This window comes from Monodon monoceros, unplaced genomic scaffold, assembly GCF_005190385.1.
Source record: "Monodon monoceros isolate NGI ecotype Baffin Bay Population unplaced genomic scaffold, NGI_Narwhal_1 Super_Scaffold_3, whole genome shotgun sequence".
NCBI classification, from domain to species: domain Eukaryota; kingdom Metazoa; phylum Chordata; class Mammalia; order Artiodactyla; family Monodontidae; genus Monodon; species Monodon monoceros.
The window spans coordinates 95,852,539-95,875,275 of NW_021703780.1; the positions used below are offsets into that span (position 1 = coordinate 95,852,539).

General features: G+C 46.0%; 1 protein-coding gene across 2 annotated transcripts in view; it reads right to left on the reverse strand.

Annotated features, from left to right (window-relative positions):
* The window catches only part of SEC13 (SEC13 homolog, nuclear pore and COPII coat complex component), a 54,098-nt gene extending 32,358 nt beyond the window's left edge, over positions 1-21,740 (reverse strand). The window contains exons 1-5 of one of the 2 annotated variants that reach the window (XM_029241842.1): positions 21,675-21,740; positions 18,946-18,990; positions 10,202-10,317; positions 7,062-7,213; positions 6,478-6,611 (exon numbers count right to left, since the gene is read on the reverse strand). In XM_029241842.1, the coding sequence (XP_029097675.1) occupies positions 6,478-6,611; positions 7,062-7,213; positions 10,202-10,317; positions 18,946-18,990; positions 21,675-21,677 (450 nt within the window). In that variant the 5' untranslated portion in view covers positions 21,678-21,740. The remainder of the gene's footprint in view (positions 1-6,477; positions 6,612-7,061; positions 7,214-10,201; positions 10,318-18,945; positions 18,991-21,674) is intronic. The other variant, XM_029241843.1, reaches the window with a different exon arrangement.
* Between the last annotated feature and the right edge of the window lie 997 nt (positions 21,741-22,737).

Sequence of the window (22,737 nt, forward strand, 5' to 3'; positions counted from 1 at the left end):
GGTGTGTACACACACACACAGGAATATTATTCAGCCATAAAAAAAGAATGAAATCTTACCATCTGCAACAACATGGATGGTCCTTGAGGGCATAACGCTAAGTGAAATAAGTCAGAAAGAAAAAGACAAAAACTGTATGATCTCACTTACATGTGAAATTAATAAAAACCCCCAAGCTCATGGATACAAAGAACAGATTGGTGGTTTCCAGAAGTGGGGATGAGGGATGGGCAAAATGGGTGCAAGAGGTCAAAAGGTACAACCTTTCAGTTATAACAGCCTATAGGCTCCGGTGCCGGGACGCCTCAGGCTAAACAACCAACAGGGCGGGAACACAGCCCCACCCATCAGCATACAGGCTGCCTAAAGTCTTCCTGAGCCCACAGCCGGCCCTGCCCACCAGAAGTACAAGACCCAGCTCCGTCCACCAGTCCCTCCCATCAAGAAGCCTGCAGAAGCCTCTCAGACCAGCCTCATCCACCAGAAGCAGGAAGAACTACAAACCTGCAGCCTGCAGAACAGAAAACGCAATCACAGAAAGTTAGACAAAATGAGACGGCAGAGGAATATGTCCCAGACAAAGGAACAAGATAAACCCCCAGAACAACAACTAAGTGAACTGGAGATAGGCAATACACCCAAAAAAGAATTCAGAGTACTGATAGTAAAGATGATCCAAGATCTTGGAAAAAGAATGGAGGCACAGACTGAGAAGATACAAGAAATGTTTAATAAAGGGCTAGAAGATCTAAAGGACAAAGAGAGATGAAAAATACAATAACTGAAATGAAAAATAAACTAGAAGGAATCAATAGCAGAATAAGTGAGGCAGAAGAACGGTTAAGTGAGCTGGAAGACGGAATGGTGGAAATCACTGCCACGGAACAGAATAAAGAAAAAAGAATGAAAAGAAATGAAGACAGTCTAAGAGACCTCTGCCACATTAAATGCAGCAACATTCATATTATGGGAGTCCCAGAAGGAGAAGAGAGAGAAAGGACCTGAGAAAATATTTGAAGAGATAATAGCTGAAGACTTCCCTAACATGGGAAAGGAAACAGTCACCCAAGTGCAGGAAGTGCAGAGTCCCAGGCAGAATAAACCCAAGGAGGAACAGGCTGAGACACATAATAATCAAAATGACAAAAATTAAAGACAGAGAAAATATTACAAGCAACAAGGGAAAAAAAAAATAACATACAAGGGGAATTCCCATAAGGTTATCAGCTGATTTTTAAGCAGAAACCCTGCAGGCCAGAAGGGAGAGGCACGATGTATTTAAAGTGATGAAAGGGAAGAACCTACAACCAAGATTACTGTACCCAGCAAGGCTCTCATTCAGATTCGATGGAGAAATCACAAGCTTTACTGACAAGCAAAAGCTAAGAGGTTTCAGCACCACCAGACAGCTTTACAACAAATGGTAGAGGAACTTCTCTAGGTGCAGGAAAAAAAGGCCACAACTAGAAACAGGAAAATTACGAATAGAAAAGCTCACCGGTAAAGGCAAACATACAGTAAAGGTAGGAAATCATTCGCACACAAATATGACATCAAAACCAGCAATCATGAGAAGAGGAGAGGATAAACGCAGGATACTGGAAATGCATTTAAAATGAAAAGACCAGCAACTTAAAACAACCTTGTTTATATATAGACCGCTATATCAAAACCTCATGGTAACCACAAACTGAAAATCTACAATAGATACACACACAAAAAAGAAAAAGGAATCCAAACGCAACACTAAAGTTAGTCATCAAATCACAAGAGAAAACCAAAGGAGGACGGGGAGAAAAAAGACCTACAAAAACAAATCCACAACAATTAGCAAAATGGCAATAAGAACATACATATCAGTAATTACCTCAAACATAAGCAGATTAAATGCTCCAACCAAAAGACACAGACTGGCTGAATGGATACAAACTTTCAGTTATAAAATAAGTAAGTCATAGGGATGTGATGTACAGCTTGGTGACTAGTTAATACCTCAAGAAAAAAAAGAAGTGATTAGTTAATGCCTCAATAAAAAAAAGAAGTGATTAAAAAGATAATTACTGGTAAAGAAGAGAATGAACATATCTATCATCCCCAAGTTTCCTGGGATCCCTTTGCAATCCATCTCTGCTGCCCACCTCCCTACGCTCAGCAACCACTGATCTGCTGTCACTACAGTTTGTTTTTCCATACTATGAAATCACAGTATGTACATTTTGTCTGATTTTTTTCCAGTCAGCATAATTATTTTAAAATTCGTTTATCTCGTGTTTATCAATAGTCATTTCTTTTTATTGCTAGGTAGCATTTCTGTAGTACGGATATACCACAATTTGTTGACCCATTCACCCATTCATACACATTTGGATTATTTCCAGGTTTGGGCTATTAAAGTTGCTATGAACTTTGGTATTTAAGTCTTTGTGTGAACTTGAAAGTCAGCTTCGCTAGTTATAAATCCTTGGCTCACACATTCTTACCTTGAGTATTATAAATGTGTTCTCCACTTTCTCATGCACAGATCATTGCTGTTGAAAAGCCAGATAATCCAATTGTTTCCCTTGTAAGTTACATGGCTCCTTTTGCCTAGATGCCCAAAGGACTTTTTTTTTTCCTTTAAGGCCAGTAATTTCACTATACTTAGGCCTTTTTGCTGGTGATTCTGGGTTGATAGTCTTAAGTATAGGGTATGCTCTCTCAATATGTAGTTTCAAATATGGTTTTTAAATTTTAAGGTAGTTTTCTTGAATCAGTTTTTAGTATTTGTTCTGTTTTCTTCTTCTGGACACCTAATATTCACGTTTGATCTCTGCTTGTCTTCACTTTTTGTAAAAATCTTTTTATTTCATTTTTTCTTTTTTTCCTTTTTCACACTATTTCTCTTAAGGCATTATCTGTTGTGTTTATTTGCTCTGGTATTCCTTCTAGTTTAGTCTTTATTTATGAAATAATTTTTAATTTCTAACTCTTTCCTGAGTTCTGTCACCTCATTTCTTCTGAGTCTTTCAAATTTTGATTTATGCTATTTTTAAATGTCTTATGTCATTTAAAAAAAACTCTCTTAGCTTGATTGGAAATAGCGGGTGACAACTGGTTGTTTTTGTGGGCATGTCTTTCTTTCACTGCCCGTGAGAATGTTATTCTGCATATTCATTTTTTCTTAAAGGAAAAAACTTTCTTAAAGGAAAACTTTAAAGGAAAACTTCTGAGGAAGTTTTAAAGTTTTAAAGTTTCCTTTAAAGGAAAACTTTCTTAAAGGAAAACTTCTGAGATTTCACCTCAAATACTTCTTTTTTCTTTTTTTGCGGTACGCGGGCCTCTCACTGTTGTGGCCTCTCCCGTTACGGAGCACAGGCTCCGGACGTGCAGGCTCAGCGGCCATGGCTCACAGGCCCAGCCGCTCCGCGGCATGTGGGATCTTCCCGGACCGGGGCACAAACCCGTGTCCCCTGCATCGGCAGGCAGACTCTCAACCACTGTGCCACCAGGGAAGCCCTTTGTTATTTTTAAGTGAAATTAGTTTTCCTGATCAAATGAGGTTCAGGAAAGCCTTTCTAAGTTCAGAAGTGTCTGTTTTTGTGTAGTAGTAACAAATATGACAGTTTGCTTCTGGGATTTCATGGCTCTGTTCCTCTCCCCCACTCTGGTCTATATCCTCTCTTTCCTTTCAGTGTGTGTCCCTCTCTGGCTCTGTGTCCCTCTGCTCACAAGGGGCACTATTGTGGAAGCAAGCCCAGTGGGTCATGAGGGTCCGATTTCCCCAAGTCCCTTTAGTCTCTCTTTTGGTGGGCCCCCTGCGCTCACCTGGTATGAGGTCATGCAACCCCCAGGCCCCATGTCAGTTCTCCAAAGAAGAGATACAAATAGCCAATAAGCACGTGAAAAGATGCCCAACACCATTAGTCATTGGAGAAATGCAAATCAAAACCACAATAAGGTACTACTTCACACCCACTTGGATGGCTATCATCAAAAAGAAGACAAAAAGAAAAAAAAAAAGAAGACAACAAGTGTTGGCAAGGATGTGGTGAAACTGAAATCCTCATACACTGCTGGCAGGAATGTAAAATGGTGCAGTTAATTTGGATAACAGTTAGCAGTACTTCAAAAAGTTAAACACAGAGATTCCATGACTTGGCAATTTTACTCCCAAGAAAGTTCAAAACACAAAAACGGACACACAAATGTTTGCAGGAGCATTATTCATAATAGCTGAAAATGATCACTAACTGATGAATGGCAAAATAAAATGTGTACATTCACACAGTGGAATATTATTCAGCCATAAAAAGGAATGAAGCACCGATATATGCTATGATATGGATGAACCTTGAAAACATGCTATGTGAAAGAAGTCAGTCATAAAAGACCACATACTGTATAACTCCATTTACAGGAAATGTCCAGAATAGGCAAATCCATAGACAGAAGGCAGATTAGCATTGCCTGGTGCTAGGGGTAGGGTGGGGCGGAGAGTGACTGCTAATGGGGTTTCTTTTCGGGTGATGAAAAAGATCTGGATACTAGCAGTGAGAGCTGTACAACTTCGTGAGTATATTAAAAACTACAGAACTGTATACTTTTAAAAAAGGGTGAATTTTATGATATGTGAATTTTATCTTAATTTAAAAAAAAGTTTCAAACAAAAGTACAGAATTCCTGTTCTCAAACAGCTGCTGTTTGCCAACTGGCCAGCAATGCTTTCCAGTGAACACCTGTTGGCTCTTCTGGGGGTACTCCTCAGGCGTGGTGGAAGGCATCGCATTACTTCTTCCTCCTGCTCGGATGCCGATACCTCACAGTCTTGCGGCTGTCGGTGGTCCACTGCTCTCTGCTTGTATTTTGGAGTTTGTGGAAATACCTTGCTACCCAATTTTGTTGTTAACTGTTGTTCAGGAGGTTTTGGTTTTGCTACCTAGTTGCTCTGCTGGTTTCTACGCAAAGACTGGAAAAGACTCAAGCACTATGTTGCCATTCCCCACCATCTTCCCAGAAGCCTCTCAGCCTATTCAGTTTTGCAAGTTAGTCAGCAGATGGGGATCACAGGATCCCAAGTAACAAGACCCTGAGACAGGCTCCTGGGGCCTTGAAGGCTGGGCAGGCTATGGACCCCATGAGTTTGAGAACTGCAGAAGTACAGTGTCAAACTTGCGGCTGCTGACTTCCGTCTGCATAGTTTTCAGAAGTGCTGGGGCCATGAAAGCTGGACTGCTGTGTAGACAGAAGGTAGATGGATTCCAGGATTCTAACCTCAGCACAGTACCTTCTCTAAGTCACCTACTTTTTCTAAGCCTCACTTACCTAATCATATAATGAGAACAGGACTGGTGACCTTGCAAATCTGTACATTTGTTATTTTTTCTTTCATTCACAAACATTTGAGAGGATTACATGACATACAATAGACACTCAAGAAATGTGAGATTTCCCCTCACTGTCCACCGTGCTTTCTTTCTTTTTTTAAATTTACTTTATTTTATTTTTGGCTGCGTTGGGTCTTTGTTGCTGCATGCGGGCTCTCTCTAGTTGCGGCAAGTGGGGGCTATTCTTCATTGTGGTGTGTGGGCTTCTCATTGCAGTGGCTTCTCTTGTTGCAGAGCATGGGCTCTAGGCGCGCGGGCTTCAGCAGTTGTGGTGCACGGGCTCAGTAGTTGTGGCTCACGGGCTCTCGAGTGCAGGCTCAGTAGTTGTGGCACACGGGGCTTAGCTGCTCCATAGCATGTGGGATCTTCCTCGATGAGGGCTTGAACCCGTGTCCCCTGCATTGGCAGGTGGATTCTTAACCACTGCACCACCAAGGAAGCCCCACTGTGCTTTCTTGACTGTTTTAACCTTAATGTCCAATGACTACAAGTAGAGAACTAAATTCCTATGTTTTTTTTTGTTTTTTTTTGCGGTACGCGGCCCTCTCACTGCTGTGGCCTCTCCCGTTGCGGAGCACAGGCTCCGGACGCGCAGGCTCAGCGGCCATGGCTCACGGGCCCAGCCACTCCGCGGCATGTGGGATCTTCCCGGACCAGGGCACGAACCCATGTCCCCTGCATCGGCAGGCGGACTCTCAATCACTGCGCCACCAGGAAAGCCCCCTATGATGATTTTTAACACCACTCAGTTCCAGGGGTCCCAATGACCACTGCAGGCCATGTCAACTTGAGGTGTCCATAGCAAGGGTGGCAGTGAGGCAGCCTACTGCTGCCACCTTGCCAGTGCCCTGGCCCTCCCCGACTTGGAGGAACCAGTGCCAACCCTGCCATGGGCTGAATGAGGCTGGTGCAGCCTGGCCTCCCTGGATGCAGCCTGTCTGGCTTCAGAGCAGAGAGGCTCAGCGCTGCTCTCCCAAGCATGTCTGATCCGCAGCCCCCTCCCCTGGCCCACCGCACAGCAGTGACACTGTTCCTGCCACTCTCTAAGGAGTGAACAGGGGACGCGAGGCAAGGCCACAGAGCTACCCCCACACACGGGAAGGGCGTGACTTACAGTGTGAGCACTGTTGATCTTCTTCACTTCCCACTGGCCCAACCCGGAGTAAGTCAGCAGAGAGATGGCTCCATCTGAGCTCCCACAAGCTAGGATAAGGCCGTAGTCATGGGGGGCCCAGCACACAGAGTTTACTGCAGGAAGGAGGGAGGAACAGTGAGCAGACTTTCAGTTCTGAGACTTGCTGTTTTACTAAATTTCTAAAAAAAAAATTGTAGGGATCACCAGGGGGAGGTTGTAATTTTGTCAATTAAGGAGATTTAAAAAACCCATCACTACTAATATCATCATAAACTAAAGCCTATCTTATAATCTGAGAACAAGGCCAGTACCTAAAATGAATAAACCTTAAAAAAACAAAAATCTCGCTATGTTGTCTTTGCTTTTCTCATTTTGCTTTGGATTGGCTTTAGGTCTTAAGGCCTTACCTCTGCTGTGGAAAGAGTAACAGAAAAGCAACCAAAGCCCAGGGGACAAACGATGAGCATCACAAGGGGAAAGCCGAGGGTTAGCCAAGACAGAGGCCTCCCCCTCTCCCCCAGGGCCCCTCTGCCCGCCGCCCTCTCCTGCCACACTCAGTGTACCTGAGGAGTCGTGTCCCGTGTGCTCATGCGTCTTCTCCCAGGTGCCATTTTCCTCTTTCCAGATAATGACTTTGCGGTCATAGGAGCAGGATGCCAGGACATTGCCATACATGGGGTGGGCCCAGGCCACTTGCCACACAGGACCCTCATGACTGCAAGGGGAGAGGGTCAGAGGTTGCTCAAATGCGCCAAAGGAACCCACAGTGCTCTGCCAGCCACTACTTTGGACAGAAGTGAAAGGCTTCTCAGGACAGAACTGCCTAAAAATTTCAAAAAGGAGAGCCGTGTATAATGTCACTCCAAAAGGGACCGTCATTGGGCAGTGAGGACCCTGAGGCCGAAGGCGAGTCAGCCCCTCTGTCCCGACACGGCAGAGCCCTCACCTACCCCAGATGGTGGCCAGCACAGCCTACGTGTACTGTCGTCAGCACAGTCACCAACAGATCCAGGGTTTGCCCCACAAGCGCTCAGGATATGTCTGTAGATGAATCACTACTCATCTCCCCAGACAGTCAGCTTCTTGAGGAGGCAGTAACTATTTCATTTTGACACCTGCCACTACTCTTTTAACTTTATCAACAGGCATGTCTCTCTCTTCTCTTCCCATCTCTGTGCGTTCACTGTCTGAACACGTACCCTGTGCCAGGCTCTGTACTGGGGCCATCCCTCAGAACGGGGGGCAGCCAGCACACAGAGGTGGATAGCACAGAGGGGATGGGACAGGCTCTTTCACACCTATTCCACACTCACTTGCTGCCTGACTTTAGGCCAGGGCCATATCCTCTCTTTGGCTTTGTCTCTTAATAGAGGTGTCAACAAGACTTCTTTCACATGGCGGTCATGAGGGAAATGTTTGTGATAACTCAATAAAGAGCTTACAACAGTGCTTGGTACAAGAAAAGGAAAAAACACAAGCTTGATGACTGCTAGCTCTGGTGCTGCTCCCTGCTCCCCCATCCACCCCGGGACTGCTGACACTCAGAGTTCTCCTCCCTCCAGCTGGGACAGTGGTCCAACCCCAGTCTCTACAAAGGAGCTGCTAATGAAACTCTTGTAGACTCAAACGTCCTACAACTAGCGTAATTTTAACTGAGGGAATAAAGAATGGGGGCGTGAATTTATTACCCTCCAATACTTTTCATACTTAGAGCAGAAGAAAAACGCAGAGCAGAGGACCGAGTGACAGCAGACTCAGTCCTGGTGACTGCCCCCACCCCACCCGCCTCCGCCCAGCCTGCCGGCTTCCCGAGCTGTCCTCTCTTTGCAGCATGATGCCCAGATGGCAGCCAGGCCTCGCCCTCGGAGCTCTCTGCTCAGCCACGGGCTGCCTAGCAGGGAAGGCGGCATCTGGCTCCTGAGTCACTTGACTCCTGACACTCAGGAAGAGGTGGGACTTCTAGGCCTATCTCCTGAAACGGCTACTGACTTAGCTATGTCTGTTTTAACCCATTTACAAACATGTACTGAACACTCATTTGTCAGCGATTCTTAACTTCTCCTGTGCAGTCTGGTGAACGTTATGGTCCCTTCTCAGAATAATGGATAAAATACATAGAGCTAGGTCTTCCCTGGTGGCGCAGTGGTTGAGACTCCGCCTGCCGATGCAGGGGACATGGGTTCGTGTCCCGGTCCGGGAAGATCCCACATGTCATGGAGCGGCTGGGCCGGTGAGCCATGGCCGCTGAGCCTGCGCGTCTGGAGCCTGTCCTCCGCAACGGGAGAGGCCACAACAGTGAGAGGCCCACTTACCGCAAAAAAAACAGAAAACAAAAAACAAAAAAAAATACATAGAGCTAGGATTATAAAGAAAACCCAATTATACTGATATACAGTTATCAAAACGTTACAGAACAAGTTATGTTATTAGTGATACGTGTGCTTCTTTGTTAACGCTTTAAGTAACAAACTCTAGTGGCAAGTCTAATAACCATTCTAACTTCAAAGTAGTGATGAGCATAAATGCTGTTTTGAGAAAGCTACAACAACTGTAATGTGATATAAAAATATCTGTGACGGTCTTCCCTAGTGGCACAGTGGTTAAAGATCCGCCTGCCAATGCAGGGGACACGGGTTCGAGCCCTCGTCCAGGAAGATCCCACATGCTGCGGAGCAACTAAACCCGTGCGCCACAACTACTGAGCCTGTGCTCTAGAGCCCATGAGCTACAACTACTGAAGCCTGCACGCCTACAGCCCATGCTCCGCAACAAGAGAAGCCACCACAATGAGAAGCCCGCGCGCCGCAATGAAGAGTAGACCCCGCTCACCGCAACCAGAGAAAGCCAGCGTGCAGCAACGAAGACCCAACGCAGCCAAAAATAAATAAATTTATTAAAAACAAAAATCTATGACTCCTATTGGTAACAAAGTGACAGGTACTATGAATACTACTGTAGTTCCTGGTCTATAGCCATAATTGAAGGAAATGCTAAATATCAGAGTCACTGAAAATAAAGAGGTAATGTTTTCCCTTTCCCAGTTCACCACCTCCTGAATTCTACCCACAGAACACTTGGAGATCCACGGTACCCAGGTTAAGAACCCCATCTACCTGAGGTAGTGAATTGAGGGAAAGCACTAGAGTGCGGCCACAAAACTGAGAGCCAGGATCTCAAGAATCTCAACAGGGAGAAAGGTAAATGAAACATTTGCAAATATTCACTGAGCACCTACCACGGGCAAACAGGCAGAATTATGGGATTTATATAATTACTATTACATTCTTAGATCACCAGCCTTGAGTCACTTTAGATCATGTGGTAGCTAAACTTATTAAAAAAAAAAAAAAAGTTAGTTTCCCACTTTTGAAAATAGCAGTGGCCACTGGACGCTTGTTGCAAGTAGGCTCTAACTGGGTGGAGACAGCGGCAGCCTGTGTTGGGGGTGAGTGGGTGGAGGCTCTGAGAGCCTATAACTGACTCCCTCGCCCCAGGTCTGCCAGTGGGCATTTGGGCAGCAGAATTGGGATTTGCTCCTGGCTCCATCGGCCTGGGATACCTGATGAGGGCAGCCGGCTGGCTGGGACCAGGTGTCCTCTCCGCTGACTGCACTGCGGGCTGCTCTGATCTGGCCCTCAGCCCTTCCTGCCATGTCTGAGAAGCCCACTCTCTGAGACCTTGCCCCGGGGTTGGCTGCACTCACCCCCTGAGGTCGGCGATGAGGATCTGCCCTCCGTTGCGCACGTCGAAGATCTTGACGGACCTGTCTGATGAGCAGGTTGCCAGGCGGGTGCCGTAGTAGTCCATCTGGGCATCATGCTGCAAAGAGAGGACAGCTCGGCAGGCTGGGCGGAGCGGGGTGGGGTGGGGGCAGTCACCAGGACCGAGTCTAGTAGGGACCAGAATCTACCTGAAGTTAATCAAACCTCAAAGAATCATCACTATCAGGCAGGAAGCTAGCATGTCAACGTTCTCACTTCTCTGACAGGTAATTTCCTTCTGAAAGGGACAAGAAAAACCACACCCAGCTGCTTTCAGACCCTTTACATCACAGGGGAAGTCTTTCCCAGTCCTGTTCTGCAGGGTGGGTATATGGGAGAAGAGAAGCTTGCCTAGCTTCCCTCTTCTTCCTCCTTCCTCACGCCCCACTGTGTTCCGAGGCTCCGTGGGCCGCCAGGGAGGTTTGGCTCAGCGCCAGAACCCAGGGCTAATGCTGACCCAAAGAAGCAGGCCACTGACTGCCTACAGGCCCCAATCAGGTCCTCCATGATGCACGCCAGTACCCCAGACTCTCCACTCATGCCTTAAATGTCACTGGTCCCATCACTGATGAACCAACTTCATCGATGCTGCCTGGCCATCCAGACCTAGGGCTGGGCCCTGCGCACAGCTCCTTTTCCATCTGGGCGATGGCTCCTCTGAGCCAATCCACCTGCTGCCTCACTCTACTTACTGGCCCCTCCTGTTTGCTGGCCCTGCCTATTCCAACGGATGACACTTTCTTCTCTGTTGTGCCTTGGGGGTTTCAGGAACTATTAGCTGTCACTCTTGTGGTCATCAGGGGCAATCACATCCTTTCAAAGGGAAGCAATCATTTCGTCTGCTTCAACATTCCTTCCTCACCTCCCTACCCAAGGAAAACATCCTGATTCTTCTTGGGGGGCCAACCCCCTGCACCATTCCAGGTCTTGGCTTGTTGGAAGGCAGGCAGGGCAGGTGCTATGACAGAGCTTCTCTGCAAGTGTTTTTCTGAAGCACTGCTCCTGCAGAGTGCTATCACACACTTTGGGAGGAAGTACGGCAAAGAACCTAAGAGATTTAAATCCTATCTCAAGTTACCTGCTGTGCAACCTTAGAAAAATTTCCTAATACCCTTGAACCTAGTTTCCTTATCTTTAAATGGACCTGATGATGGCATCTGCTTCGAGGGTTGTTATGAAGCTTAAATGAGAAGTATTCAGCATGGGGTGTGATGCACAGTGAGCATGCAGACGTTAGTCATTACTACTTTGTCTCACCTGTTCCCCAAGATGAACCCACAGAGAGAGGTAGCATATCCATAATTTTCCCCATCTTAGCTATGAGGAAATCAGGGCTGGCTCAGAAAAGTTTAGAGATTGACTATGAGTTTGGTTCAAGATGGCAGAGTAGAAGGACACGCCCTCACTCTCTCTTGCGAGAGCATCGGATTCACAACTAACTGCTGAACAATCATGGACAGAAGACACTGGAGCTCACCAGAAAAGATACCCCACATCCAAAGACAAAGGAGAAGCCACAATGAGATGGTAGGAGGGGCGCAATCACGATAAAATCAAATCCCATAACTGCTGGGTGGGTGACTCACAAACTGGAGAACACTTATACCACAGAAGTCCACCCACTGGAGTGAAGGTTCTGAGCCCCACGTCAGGCTTCACAACGTGGGAGTCCGGCAACAAGAGGAGGAATTCCTAGAGAATCAGATTTTGAAGACTAGTGGGATTTGACTGCAGGACTTCGACAGGACTGGGGGGAACAGAGACTCCACTCCTAGAGGGCACACACAAAGTAGTGTGCGCATGGGGACCCAGGGGAAGGAGCAGTGACCCCAGGGGAGACTGAATCAGACCTACCTGCTAGTGTTGGAGGGTCTCCTGCAGCGGCAGGGGGTGGCTGTGGCTCACCGTGGGGACAAGGACACTGGCAGCAGAAGTTCTGGGAAGTATTCCTTGGTGTGAACCCTCCCAGAGTCCACCATTAGCCCCACCAAAGAGCCGGGTAGGTTCCACTGTTGGGTCGCCTCAGGCCAAACAACCAACAGGGAGAGAACCCAGCCCCACCCATCAGCAGACAAGTGGATTAAAGTTTTATTGAGCTATGCTCAGAGCAACACCACTCTACCCACCACCAGTCTCTCCCATCAGGAAACTTGCACAAGCCTCTTAGATAGCCTCATCCACCAGAGGGCAGACAGCAGAAACAAGATCAACTACAATTCTGTAGCTGTGGAAGGAAAACCACATTCACAGAAAGACAGACAGATGAAAAGGCAGAGGACTTTGTACCAGATGAAGGAACAGGATAAAACCCCAGAAAATCAACTAAATGAAGTGGAGACAGGCAACCTTCCAGAAAAATAATTCAGAATAATGATAGTAAAGATGATCCAGGGGGCTTCCCTGGTGGCGCAGTAATTGAGAGTCCGCCTGCCGAAGCAAGGGATGCATGTTTGTGCCCTGGTCTGGGAGGAACCCACATACCACAGAGTGGCTGGGCCTATGAACCACTGCCGCTGAGCCTGCGCGTCTGGAGCCTAAGCTCTGAAACGGGAGAGGCCACAGCAGTGAGAGGCCCGCGTACCGCAAAAAAAAAAAAAAAAAGATGATCCAGGACCTCGGAAAAAGAAGGGAGGCAAAGATCAAGAAGATGCAAGAAAATGTTTGACAAAGACCTAGAAGAATAAAAGAACAAACAAACAGAGATGAACAATACAATAACTAAAATGAAAAATACACTAGAAGGAATCAATAGCAGAATAATTGAGGCAGAAGAACGGATAAGTGACCTGGAAGACAGAATGGTGGAATTCACTGCTGCAGAACAGAATAAAGAAAAAAGAATGAAAAGAAATGAAGACAGCCTAAGAGACCTCTGGGACAACATTAAACACAACAACATTAGCATGACAGGGGTCCCAGAAGGAGAAAAGAGACAAAAAGGACCTGAGAAAATATTTGAAGAGATTACAGTCGAAAACTTCCCTAACATGGGAATGGAAATAGCCACCCAAGTCCAGGAAGCACAGAGAGTCCCAGGCAGGACAAACCCAAGGAGACACCTGCCAAGACACATAGTAATCAAATTGGCAAGAATTAAAGACAAAGAAAAATTATTGAAAGCAGTAAGGGAAAAACAACAAATAACATACAAGGGAACTTCCATAAGGTTAACAGCTGATTTCTCAGCAGAAACTCTACAAGCAAGAAGGGAGTGGCATGACATATTTAAAGTGATGAAAGGGAACAACCTACAACCAACGTTACTCTACCCAGCAAGGATCTCATTCAGATTCGACGGAGAAATCAAAAGCTTTACAGACCAGCAAAAGCTAAGAGAATACAGCACCACCGAACCAGCTCTACAGCAAATGCTAAAGGAACTTCTCTAAGTGGGAAACACAAGAAAAGGACCTACAAAAACAAACCCACGACAATTAAGAAAATGGTCATAGGAACATACATATCGATAATTACCTTAAACGTGAATGGATTAAATGCTCCAACCAAAAGACACAGGCTCACTGAATGGTTACAAAAACAATACCCATATATATGCTGCCTACAGGAGACCCACTTCACACCTAGGGACATGTACAGACTGACAGTGAGGGGATGGAAAAAGATATTCCATGCAAGTGGAAATCAAAAGAAAGCTGGAGTAGCAATACTCATATCAGATAAAATAGACTTCAAAATAAAGAATGTTACAAGAGACAAGGAAGGACGGTACATCATGATCAAGGGATCAATCCAAGAAAAAGATATAACAATTATAAATATATATGCACCCAACATAGGAGCACCTCAATACATAAGGCAACTGCTAACAGCTATAAAAGAGGAAATCGACAGTAACACAGTAATAGTGGGGGACTTTAACACCTCACTTACACCAATGGACAGATCATCCAGACAGAAAATTAATAAGGAAACGCAAGCTTTAAATGACACAACAGACCAGACAGATTTCACTGATATTCATAGGACATTCCATTCAAAAAGAGCAGATTACACTTTCTTCTCAAGTTCACATGGAACATTCTCCAGGACAGATCACATCTTGGGTCACACATCAAGCCTCAGTAAATTTAAGAAAATTGAAATCATATCAAGCATCTTTTCTGACCACAATGCTATGAGATTAGAAATGAATTGCAGGGGAAAGAAATGTAAAAAACAAAGACACATAGAGGCTAAACAATACGTTACTAAGTAACCAAGAAATCACTGAAGAAATCAAAGAGGAAATCAAAATATACCTACAGACAAATGACAATGAAAACACAACGATCCAAAACCTACTGGATGAAGCAAAGCAGTTCTCAGAGGGAAGTTTATAGCAATACAATCCTACCTCAAGAAACAACAAACATCTCAAATAAACAATCTAACCTTACACCTAAAGGAACCAGAGGAAGAAGAACAAACAAAACCCAGAGGTAGTAGAAGGAAAGAAATCATAAAGATCAGAGCAGAAATAAATGAAATAGAAACAAAGAAAACAATAGCAAAGATCAATAAAACTAAAAGCTGGTTCTTTGATAAGATAAAATTGATAAACCTTTAGCCAGACTCATCAAGAAAAAGAGGGAGAGGACTCAAATCAATAAAATTAGAAATACAAAAGGAGAAGTTACAACAGACTCCACAGAAATACAAAGTATCCTAAGAGCCTGCTATAAGCAACTCTATGCCAATAAAATGGACAGCCTGGAAGAAATGGACAAATTCTTAGAAAGGTATAACCTTGCAAGACTCAACCAGGAAGAAAGAGAAAATATGAACAGACCAATCACAAGTAATGAAATTGAAACTGTGATTAAAAATCTTCCAACAGGGCTTCCATAGTGGTGCAGTGGTTGAGAGTCTGCCTGCCAATGCAGGGAACACAGGTTCGTGCCCCGGTCTGGGAAGACCCCACATGGCGGCTAGGCAAAGGAAACATGGCCGCTGAGCCTGCGGGTCCGGAGCCTGCGCTCCACAGCGGGAGAGGCCACAAGAGTGAGAGGCCCGCGTACCGCAAAAAAAAAAAAAAAAAAAAATCTCCCAACAAACAAAAGTCCAGGACCAGATGGCTTCACAGGTGAATTCTGTCAAACATTTAGAGAAGAGCTAACATCCATCCTTCTCAAACTCTTCCAAAAAACTGCAGAGGAAGGAACACTCCCAAACTCATTCTATGAGGCCACCATCACCCTGATACCAAAACCAGACAAAGATACTACAAAAAAATTACAGACTAATATCATTCACGAATACAGATGCAAAAATCCTCAACAAAATACTAGCAAGCAGAATCCAACAACACATTAAAAGGATCATACACCATGATCAAGTGGGATTTATCCCAGGGATGTAAGGATTCTTCAATATACGCAAATCAATCAATGTGATACACCATATGAACAAACTGAGAAAGAAATGCCATATGATCATCTCAGTAGATGCAGAAAACACTTTTGCCCAAATTCAACACCCATTTATGATAAAAACTCTCCAGAAAGTGGGCATAGAGGGAACCTACCTCAACATAATGAAGGCCATATATGACAAACCCACGGCAAACATCATTCTCAATGGCGAAAAACTGAATGCATTTCCTCTAAGATCAGGAACAAGACAAGGATGTCCACTATCAGCACTATTATTCAACATAGTTTTGGAAGTCCTAGCCATGGCAATCAGAGAAGAAAAAGAAATAAAAGGAACACCAATTGGAAAGGAAGAAGTATAACTGTCACTGTTTGCAGATGACATGATACTATACATAGAGAATCTTAAAGATGCCACCAGAAAACTACTAGAGCTAATCAATGAATTTGGTAAAGTTGCAGGATACAAAATGAATGCACAGAAATCTTTTGCATTCCTATACACTAATGATGAGGAATCTGAAAGAGAAATTAAGGAAACACTCCCATTTACCATTGCAACAAAAAGAATAAAATACCTAGGAATAAACTGACCTAGGGAGGTGAAAGACCTGCATGCAGAAAACTATAAGACACTGATGAAAGAAATTAAAGATGATACAAACAGATGGAGAGATATAGCATATTCTTAGATTGGAAGAATCAATACTGTGAAAATGGTTATACTACCCAAAGCAATCTACAGATTCAATACAATCCCTATCAAATTACCAATGGCATTTTTTACAGAACTAGAACAAAAAAAATCTTAAAATTTGTATGCAGACACAAACGACCCTGAATAGCCAAAGTGGTCTTGAGGGAAAAAACAGAGCTGGAGGAATCAGACTCCCTGACTTCAGACTATACTACAAAGCTATAGTAATCAAGACAATATGGTACTGGCACAAAAACAGAAATATAGATCAATGGAACAGGATAGAAAGCCCAGAGATAAACCCACGCACCTATGGTCAACTAATCTATGACAAAGGAGGCAAGGATATGCAATGGAGAAAAGACAGTCTCTTCAATAAGTGCTGCTGGGCAAAATGGACAGCTACATGTAAAAGAATGAAATTAGAACACTCCCTAACACTGTTCACAAAAATAAACTCAATATGGATTACAGACCTAAATGTAAGATCGGACACTATAAAACTCTTAGAGGAAAACATAGGAAGAACACTCTTTGACATAAATCACAGCAAGATCTTTTTCGATCCACCTCCTAGAGTAATGGAAATAAAACCAAAAATAAACAAATAGGACCTAATGAAACTTCAAAGCTTTTGCACAGCAAAGGAAACTACAAGCAAGACAAAAAGACAACCCTCAGAATGGGAGAGAATATTTGCAAATGAACCAACAGACAAAGGATTAATTTCCAAAATACATAAACAGCTCATGCAGCTCAATATTAAAAAAAAACAACCCAATCCAAAAAATGGGCAGAAGACCTAAATAGACATTTCTCTAAAGAAGACATACAGACGGCCAAGAAGCACGTGCAAAGCTGCTCAACATCACTAATCATTAGAGAAGTGCAAATCAAAACTACAATGAGGTATCACCTCACACCACTGAGAATGGGCATCATCAGAAAATCTACAAACAACCAATGCTGGAGAGGGTGTGGAGAAAAGGGAAGCCTCTTGCACTGTTGGTGGGAATGTAAACTGATACAGCCACTATGGAGAACAGTATGGAGGTTCCTTAAAAAACTAAAAATAGAATTACCATATGACCCAGCAATCCCACTCCTGGGCGCATACCCAGAGAAAACCATATTTCAAAAAGATACATGCAGGGCTTCCCTGGTGGTGCAGTGGTTGAGAGTCCGCCTGCCGATGCAGGGGACACGGGTTCGTGCCCCGGTCCGGGAAGATCCCACATGCCGTGGAGCGGCTGGGCCCGTGAGCCATGGCCGCTGAGCCTGCGCGTCCAGAGCCTGTGCTCCGCAACGGGAGAGGCCACAACAGTGAGAGGCCTGCGTACCGCAAAAAAAAAAAAAAAGACACATGCACCCCAGTGTTCACTGCAGCACTATTTACAACAGGACATGGAAGCAACGTAAATGCCCATCGACAGACGAACGGATAAAGAAGATGTGGTGCATATATACAACGGAATATTACTCAGCCATAAGAAGGAACGAAATTGGGTCATCTGTAGAGATGTGGATGGATCTAGGGACTGTCATACAGAGTGAAGTCAGAAAAAGAAAAACAAATATAGTATACTACCGCATATATGTGGAACCTAGAAAAATGGTACACATGAACCGGTTTGCAGGGCAGAAATAGAGACACAGGGGTAGAGAACAAACGTATGGACACCAAGGGGGGAAAGCGGCGGCAGGGGGGTGGTGGTGGGATGAATTGGGAGATTGGGATTGACATGTATACACAAATATGTATAAAATGGATAACTAATGAGAACTTGCTGTATAAAAAAATAAAATTCAAAAAAAAAAAAAGAGATTGACTAGGGATCTCAGACTAGATCTTCTTACCCAAGGTGCCATGCTGTCTCCAAGGAGGTGTGGTCTCACAGCTAGAACACACATGATCCCACCCAGGGAACATACAATTCTGAGACTAGGCAGCCCCTCAGAAGTCCCAAAGCAACTGCTGGTGGGAAGGATGTGATGGCAGGATGCCTGGGATGAAATGCTGTAGGCTGACTGACCTGGGTTCTGTTCAAAGGCTACCTGGACTCCTTGCACTGCAAGAAGCAGAGTCCACATCTTTGCTGCTGGAGACTTTGACCTCTGGACCTTCTCCCACAGCCCTGTCCTTTTACACCAAACCCTATGTTTGCCTCTCAGGAAACGCCTTGAGTTAATGACTTCTGGTTCAAAGAGTACCGTCTGGCCTGCTGTCTGTGCCGGTCCTACCTGGCTCTGCCTTTGTATTGAGTCATTTTCCTATTTTTTTCTTCCATTTCCCATGGGGCTAAGAAGTGACAGCAGGAGGAATACAGGTGGGAAGACTAATTCAAACCTCTGCACCCACTTCCATCCCATCCCAGAGACAGTTACTTTTTTGGCCAGGGGACCGAGGACCTTGAGCTACAAATTGTTTCCGGGTTTCTCCTGCCGTACAGTGACCAGACTATCACAGCCCTGCCAACTCAGAGGGCACTGCTGGGAGACTGACCATACCCCTCAGGTTACAGCCTATCAAAGACTGCAAAGCCACAGTGGATTCATAAATGATCAACAGAAATGCCCATGTCCACAGCATGTGAGGAAGTGCTAAAGGAATACTTACAATCATGTCCTCATGGGAAGTATCCACAGTGTTAATTACTGACACCTAGAACCAAAGATATTGTTGGTAAATGCACTGATAGTTAGAATGTAATCATCTCATTGAATCCACTGATCATTTTTAAAGTTCTTGACTGCATCTGTTCATTCATTCATTCATTCAGTGAATGTTCACTCTAAGTGCCTTCATTTTGCCAAGCACTGTGCCAGGGACTGGAGATACAGACATGCAAAAGAGGTACTTCTTGCCCCTGAGAAGCCTGCATATAAGTAACCCCAACAAGGCAAGATGAATACTTTAATGGTGGTTAACATGTGCTATAGCAGTCTGAGGGGCTGGTGGTGGTGGACATAAACTCGGCTCAGATGAGGAATTTGCCAGGTGGCACAGGGGAAAAAAAGTACAGTCCAATCAGAGGGCAAAACATGAGCAAAGAAGGGGGGATGGTGGCATGAGCGGTCCTGGCTACATCTGACGTTGAAGAGGGACCCTGAGGGAGCCATGGCCGGGGTTCCTTCCCGGATGACAGAGCCTCTGATGTTCCAGGCAGTTTTTTGCACAACAGCGTTAACACTAATTGATTCAACTGATTCTCCTGAGGCTGCTCCCTGGTACACCATCTGTGACAGAGCCCAGTTTATAGGACTGGAACAGAGCTGCCATGGTCATCACCTTCCTACCCATTCTCTGAGGTGCAGCTCAAATTACGCTGCCCCCTGCCCCATCTAGAAGATTCCCAGATTCCCCAACTGGCTGGACTCCTCTGAATATCAACACTGAATATCTACAACACTTTACACTGTTTCTTCTCCCAACTAGAAGGTGAGCTCCCTGGAGCCAGGGTCGGTGTCATTGGCCGTTCTGAATCCTCTCAAATCACCCAGTACAGTGCTTTGCAACCAGAAGGAGCTCAGTGACTGTCTGCTGAATGAATAAGTAAATGAACAAAAATTCACAGCTTTACTTTGTTCAACCACTATTCTCTCAAAACTCTTGGGAGAGAAAAGGGACGGAAAAGGAGGTTTTAGACTGGAAGTGATATTTCTTACCATTTCCCCCATGTCATCTTTTTCCAGCACAAGCCCTGCAGGTACAGAGTCTGACCTGACTTTTCAGAAAGGTGGATACTAGAAGAGGATGGCTGCAAAGCAGTTCAAAATGTACGTGTCAAGTAAGCATAGGTTCTCTCACCAAAGTCTAGATGCCCCACAAAGCAGCCCCCGAGGTCTGCAAAGGCAAGTAAGGAAGATAAGGAAAAGCATCTCCTACGTGTGCCAAGCTGTCCGGGTCACAAAGTACTCTCACACGTGCACTGGGAAGGCCGAAGGGCAGAGTTCATCACAGCTGTCCGATGGACTAAGGAGATGAAGAAGCCCAGGGAATAGAAAGCACCTGCTCAAGTCACAGAGCTAGTTAAAGGTGGAGCTGGGAGAAGAGCCCCACCTGCTAACTCCCAGCCCACAAAGCCTTCCACTTGACTAGGCTGCCCATCTAGTTGTTACATCCAATTCCCTAAATCAATGGCTGAGGGCTAAGCAGAGGCAGGAAGAAAGCTTACTGATAGTTTCATACTAGTTCGCCAGAGAACCTTGGAGATAACCAGCATTTATTTTGAACCACTCTCACGCACCAACCAGGATTGATGAACAAGTGCTTTTTTTTTTTTTTTTTAAAGCTCCTTAAAAAAAAAAGTCCCTCCTCCTAAGCACCTCAAGATGTATGGTCTTCCTTAAGTAGTAAAAGACAGCCCTCAAAACAATTAAGCTCTTCAATTACTTAATGAGTTAAAAACTCATTTAAAAAGAGCAGAGTGTCAGGGTGTAAGAGACCCCAACTCTACTTAGCAGCTGAAGAATCAGAGACCAAAAAAACCCCGAGAAATTTAAAACCCAGTGCCCTGCAAAGCAAGAACCAAACCCAGCGTCCAGACTTCTGGCTTCACCCACGTTTCCTCAAAAACCCAGGCACAGCCATTTTCCCGAGAGCACCGGCTTACTGAACCCCCCCTCTGTGCCAGGCTCAGGCTAGATGCTTCTATCCATTAGTTCCCACTGGCGGTAATTCACTGGATGAGTAAGTGTGGAGTGAATGTACACTGTGGATACCACAGAGGTTTAAAAACCCGAGCCCCTGCATCACAGGAGCATTCAGCTCATCCTTACATCAGTTTCCTGAAGTGCCCGTCATACCTCGGGGCCCCGGGCTAAGCACCCGTTCCACAAACATCTCTGCTGGGAGAGGCGGGAGGTGGGAGAAGGGAATGGTTGTGAGGGTTTGAATCTCAGCTCTGCCACTTGTTCCCTGTGCAAGAGGCTTCACCTCTCTGAACCTCCAGCTTCCTCATTTGTCAAAGGTCGATTAATAACAGCCCCGACGTCATGGGGCTGTTAGTAGGCTGAGATTAGGAACAAATGCTTGGAAACTACTAAGGGCTCAGGCCACAGTAGCTCCAACGGTGTTTGGGGTTTTGTTTTCAATTGTTGGGGAAAGAGAAGGAAAAGAAGAAGCAGGAGACGCGGCCCGCAGAGTTCTGGGAGGTTCCGCAGCCTCCGCCTGGCCTCCCCCTCCGAAAGGTCCGTACGGGCAGGGCCAGAGACCCCCAGACCCGAAGCGGTGGGGGAGAGCTGAACGGCCCCAACTCGGGGCTTGAACCTTAGCGCGGCGAAGAACCCGGGAGGGCCGCGACTACGGCCAGAACTCCGCTCGGCGACCCCGGCCCCAGCACTCACCATGGTTGCGGCGGCGACGGCGGCAGCAGCAGCGCCAGGCCTCGGACGTGGCAGGTCCCGGCGGCGCCTCGGGAACAGCTCACTTCCGGTGCCGGGCTTGCAGGCGGTCTCGCCCCGGCGCAGGAGCTTCCGGGCAGCAGTGCGCTCCGCTCGCACGAAGGTTCCGTCCTTTCTGGGGCGGTGCCGAGCCTTCCCACGGCCCCTCCCCTTCTCCGTGCTTGACGCTCGAGACCAAAGGGGTGGGACTCTCGTTTTCCAGGCGAGCCAGGCCCGGGACTTGAAATCTGAAACTCTAACCTGTCTTCTCTCGTGAGCAACCCTTCCCTTTTCCTGAGATCCATACATGAAAAAAGGGACTCATACGTAACTACACCTCCACCCACCTCTCTGTGGTTCTGGGTGCGACTGGCCTTATGGTGAACAATTTAGGATGACTAATTTTGGGAGTAGTGGCCAGACTGGTCTTAGTGCTTCCTTGTCAGTCTCTCCTCAGGACCCAAGGCTGGGACCAGGGGCGAAGAAGCCCAGGGAATAACCCCCTAGCCAGAGGCTGAGCCTCTCGCCCTGCCCTCTCCAGGCCAGAAGACCCATGCCTTCAAACTGCCCCTTCCTGATAGCTCTGGGATCCTGTGAGTCTGGCCCACCAGGTAGATTCCCCAGGCAAGGAAGGATCTCAGCCAGACTCCTGCAGCTAGAGCCCAGGACCCAATCGCCAGTTTCCCCAACCCCTAGGTCCCTGGCTTCCCATCGGCACAGTGAGAATGCTGTACAGCTGGACAGAGCCTGGGGGCTCCCCTCGGCCACACATGGTCTGGCAGCCCTTGATCTCTCATGGCTTTAAGGAGTTGAGTGACCCAGGTTGGAGTCTAGGCTTCCCTTGGGTGAGTCAAAATCCCTGTTTCCCCTCTTGAAACTGGAGGGAAGAGTCCTAGCAGGAGATGGTCACTGCTGGAGGGACGATGTTAAGGCTCAGAGGGTGTGATAGACCCAGACCATCGAGGAGCTTTGGAGAGGGTGTCGGGGAATGGGGTCTTACAGAACTCAGGGCTGGGCCTCCGGGTAG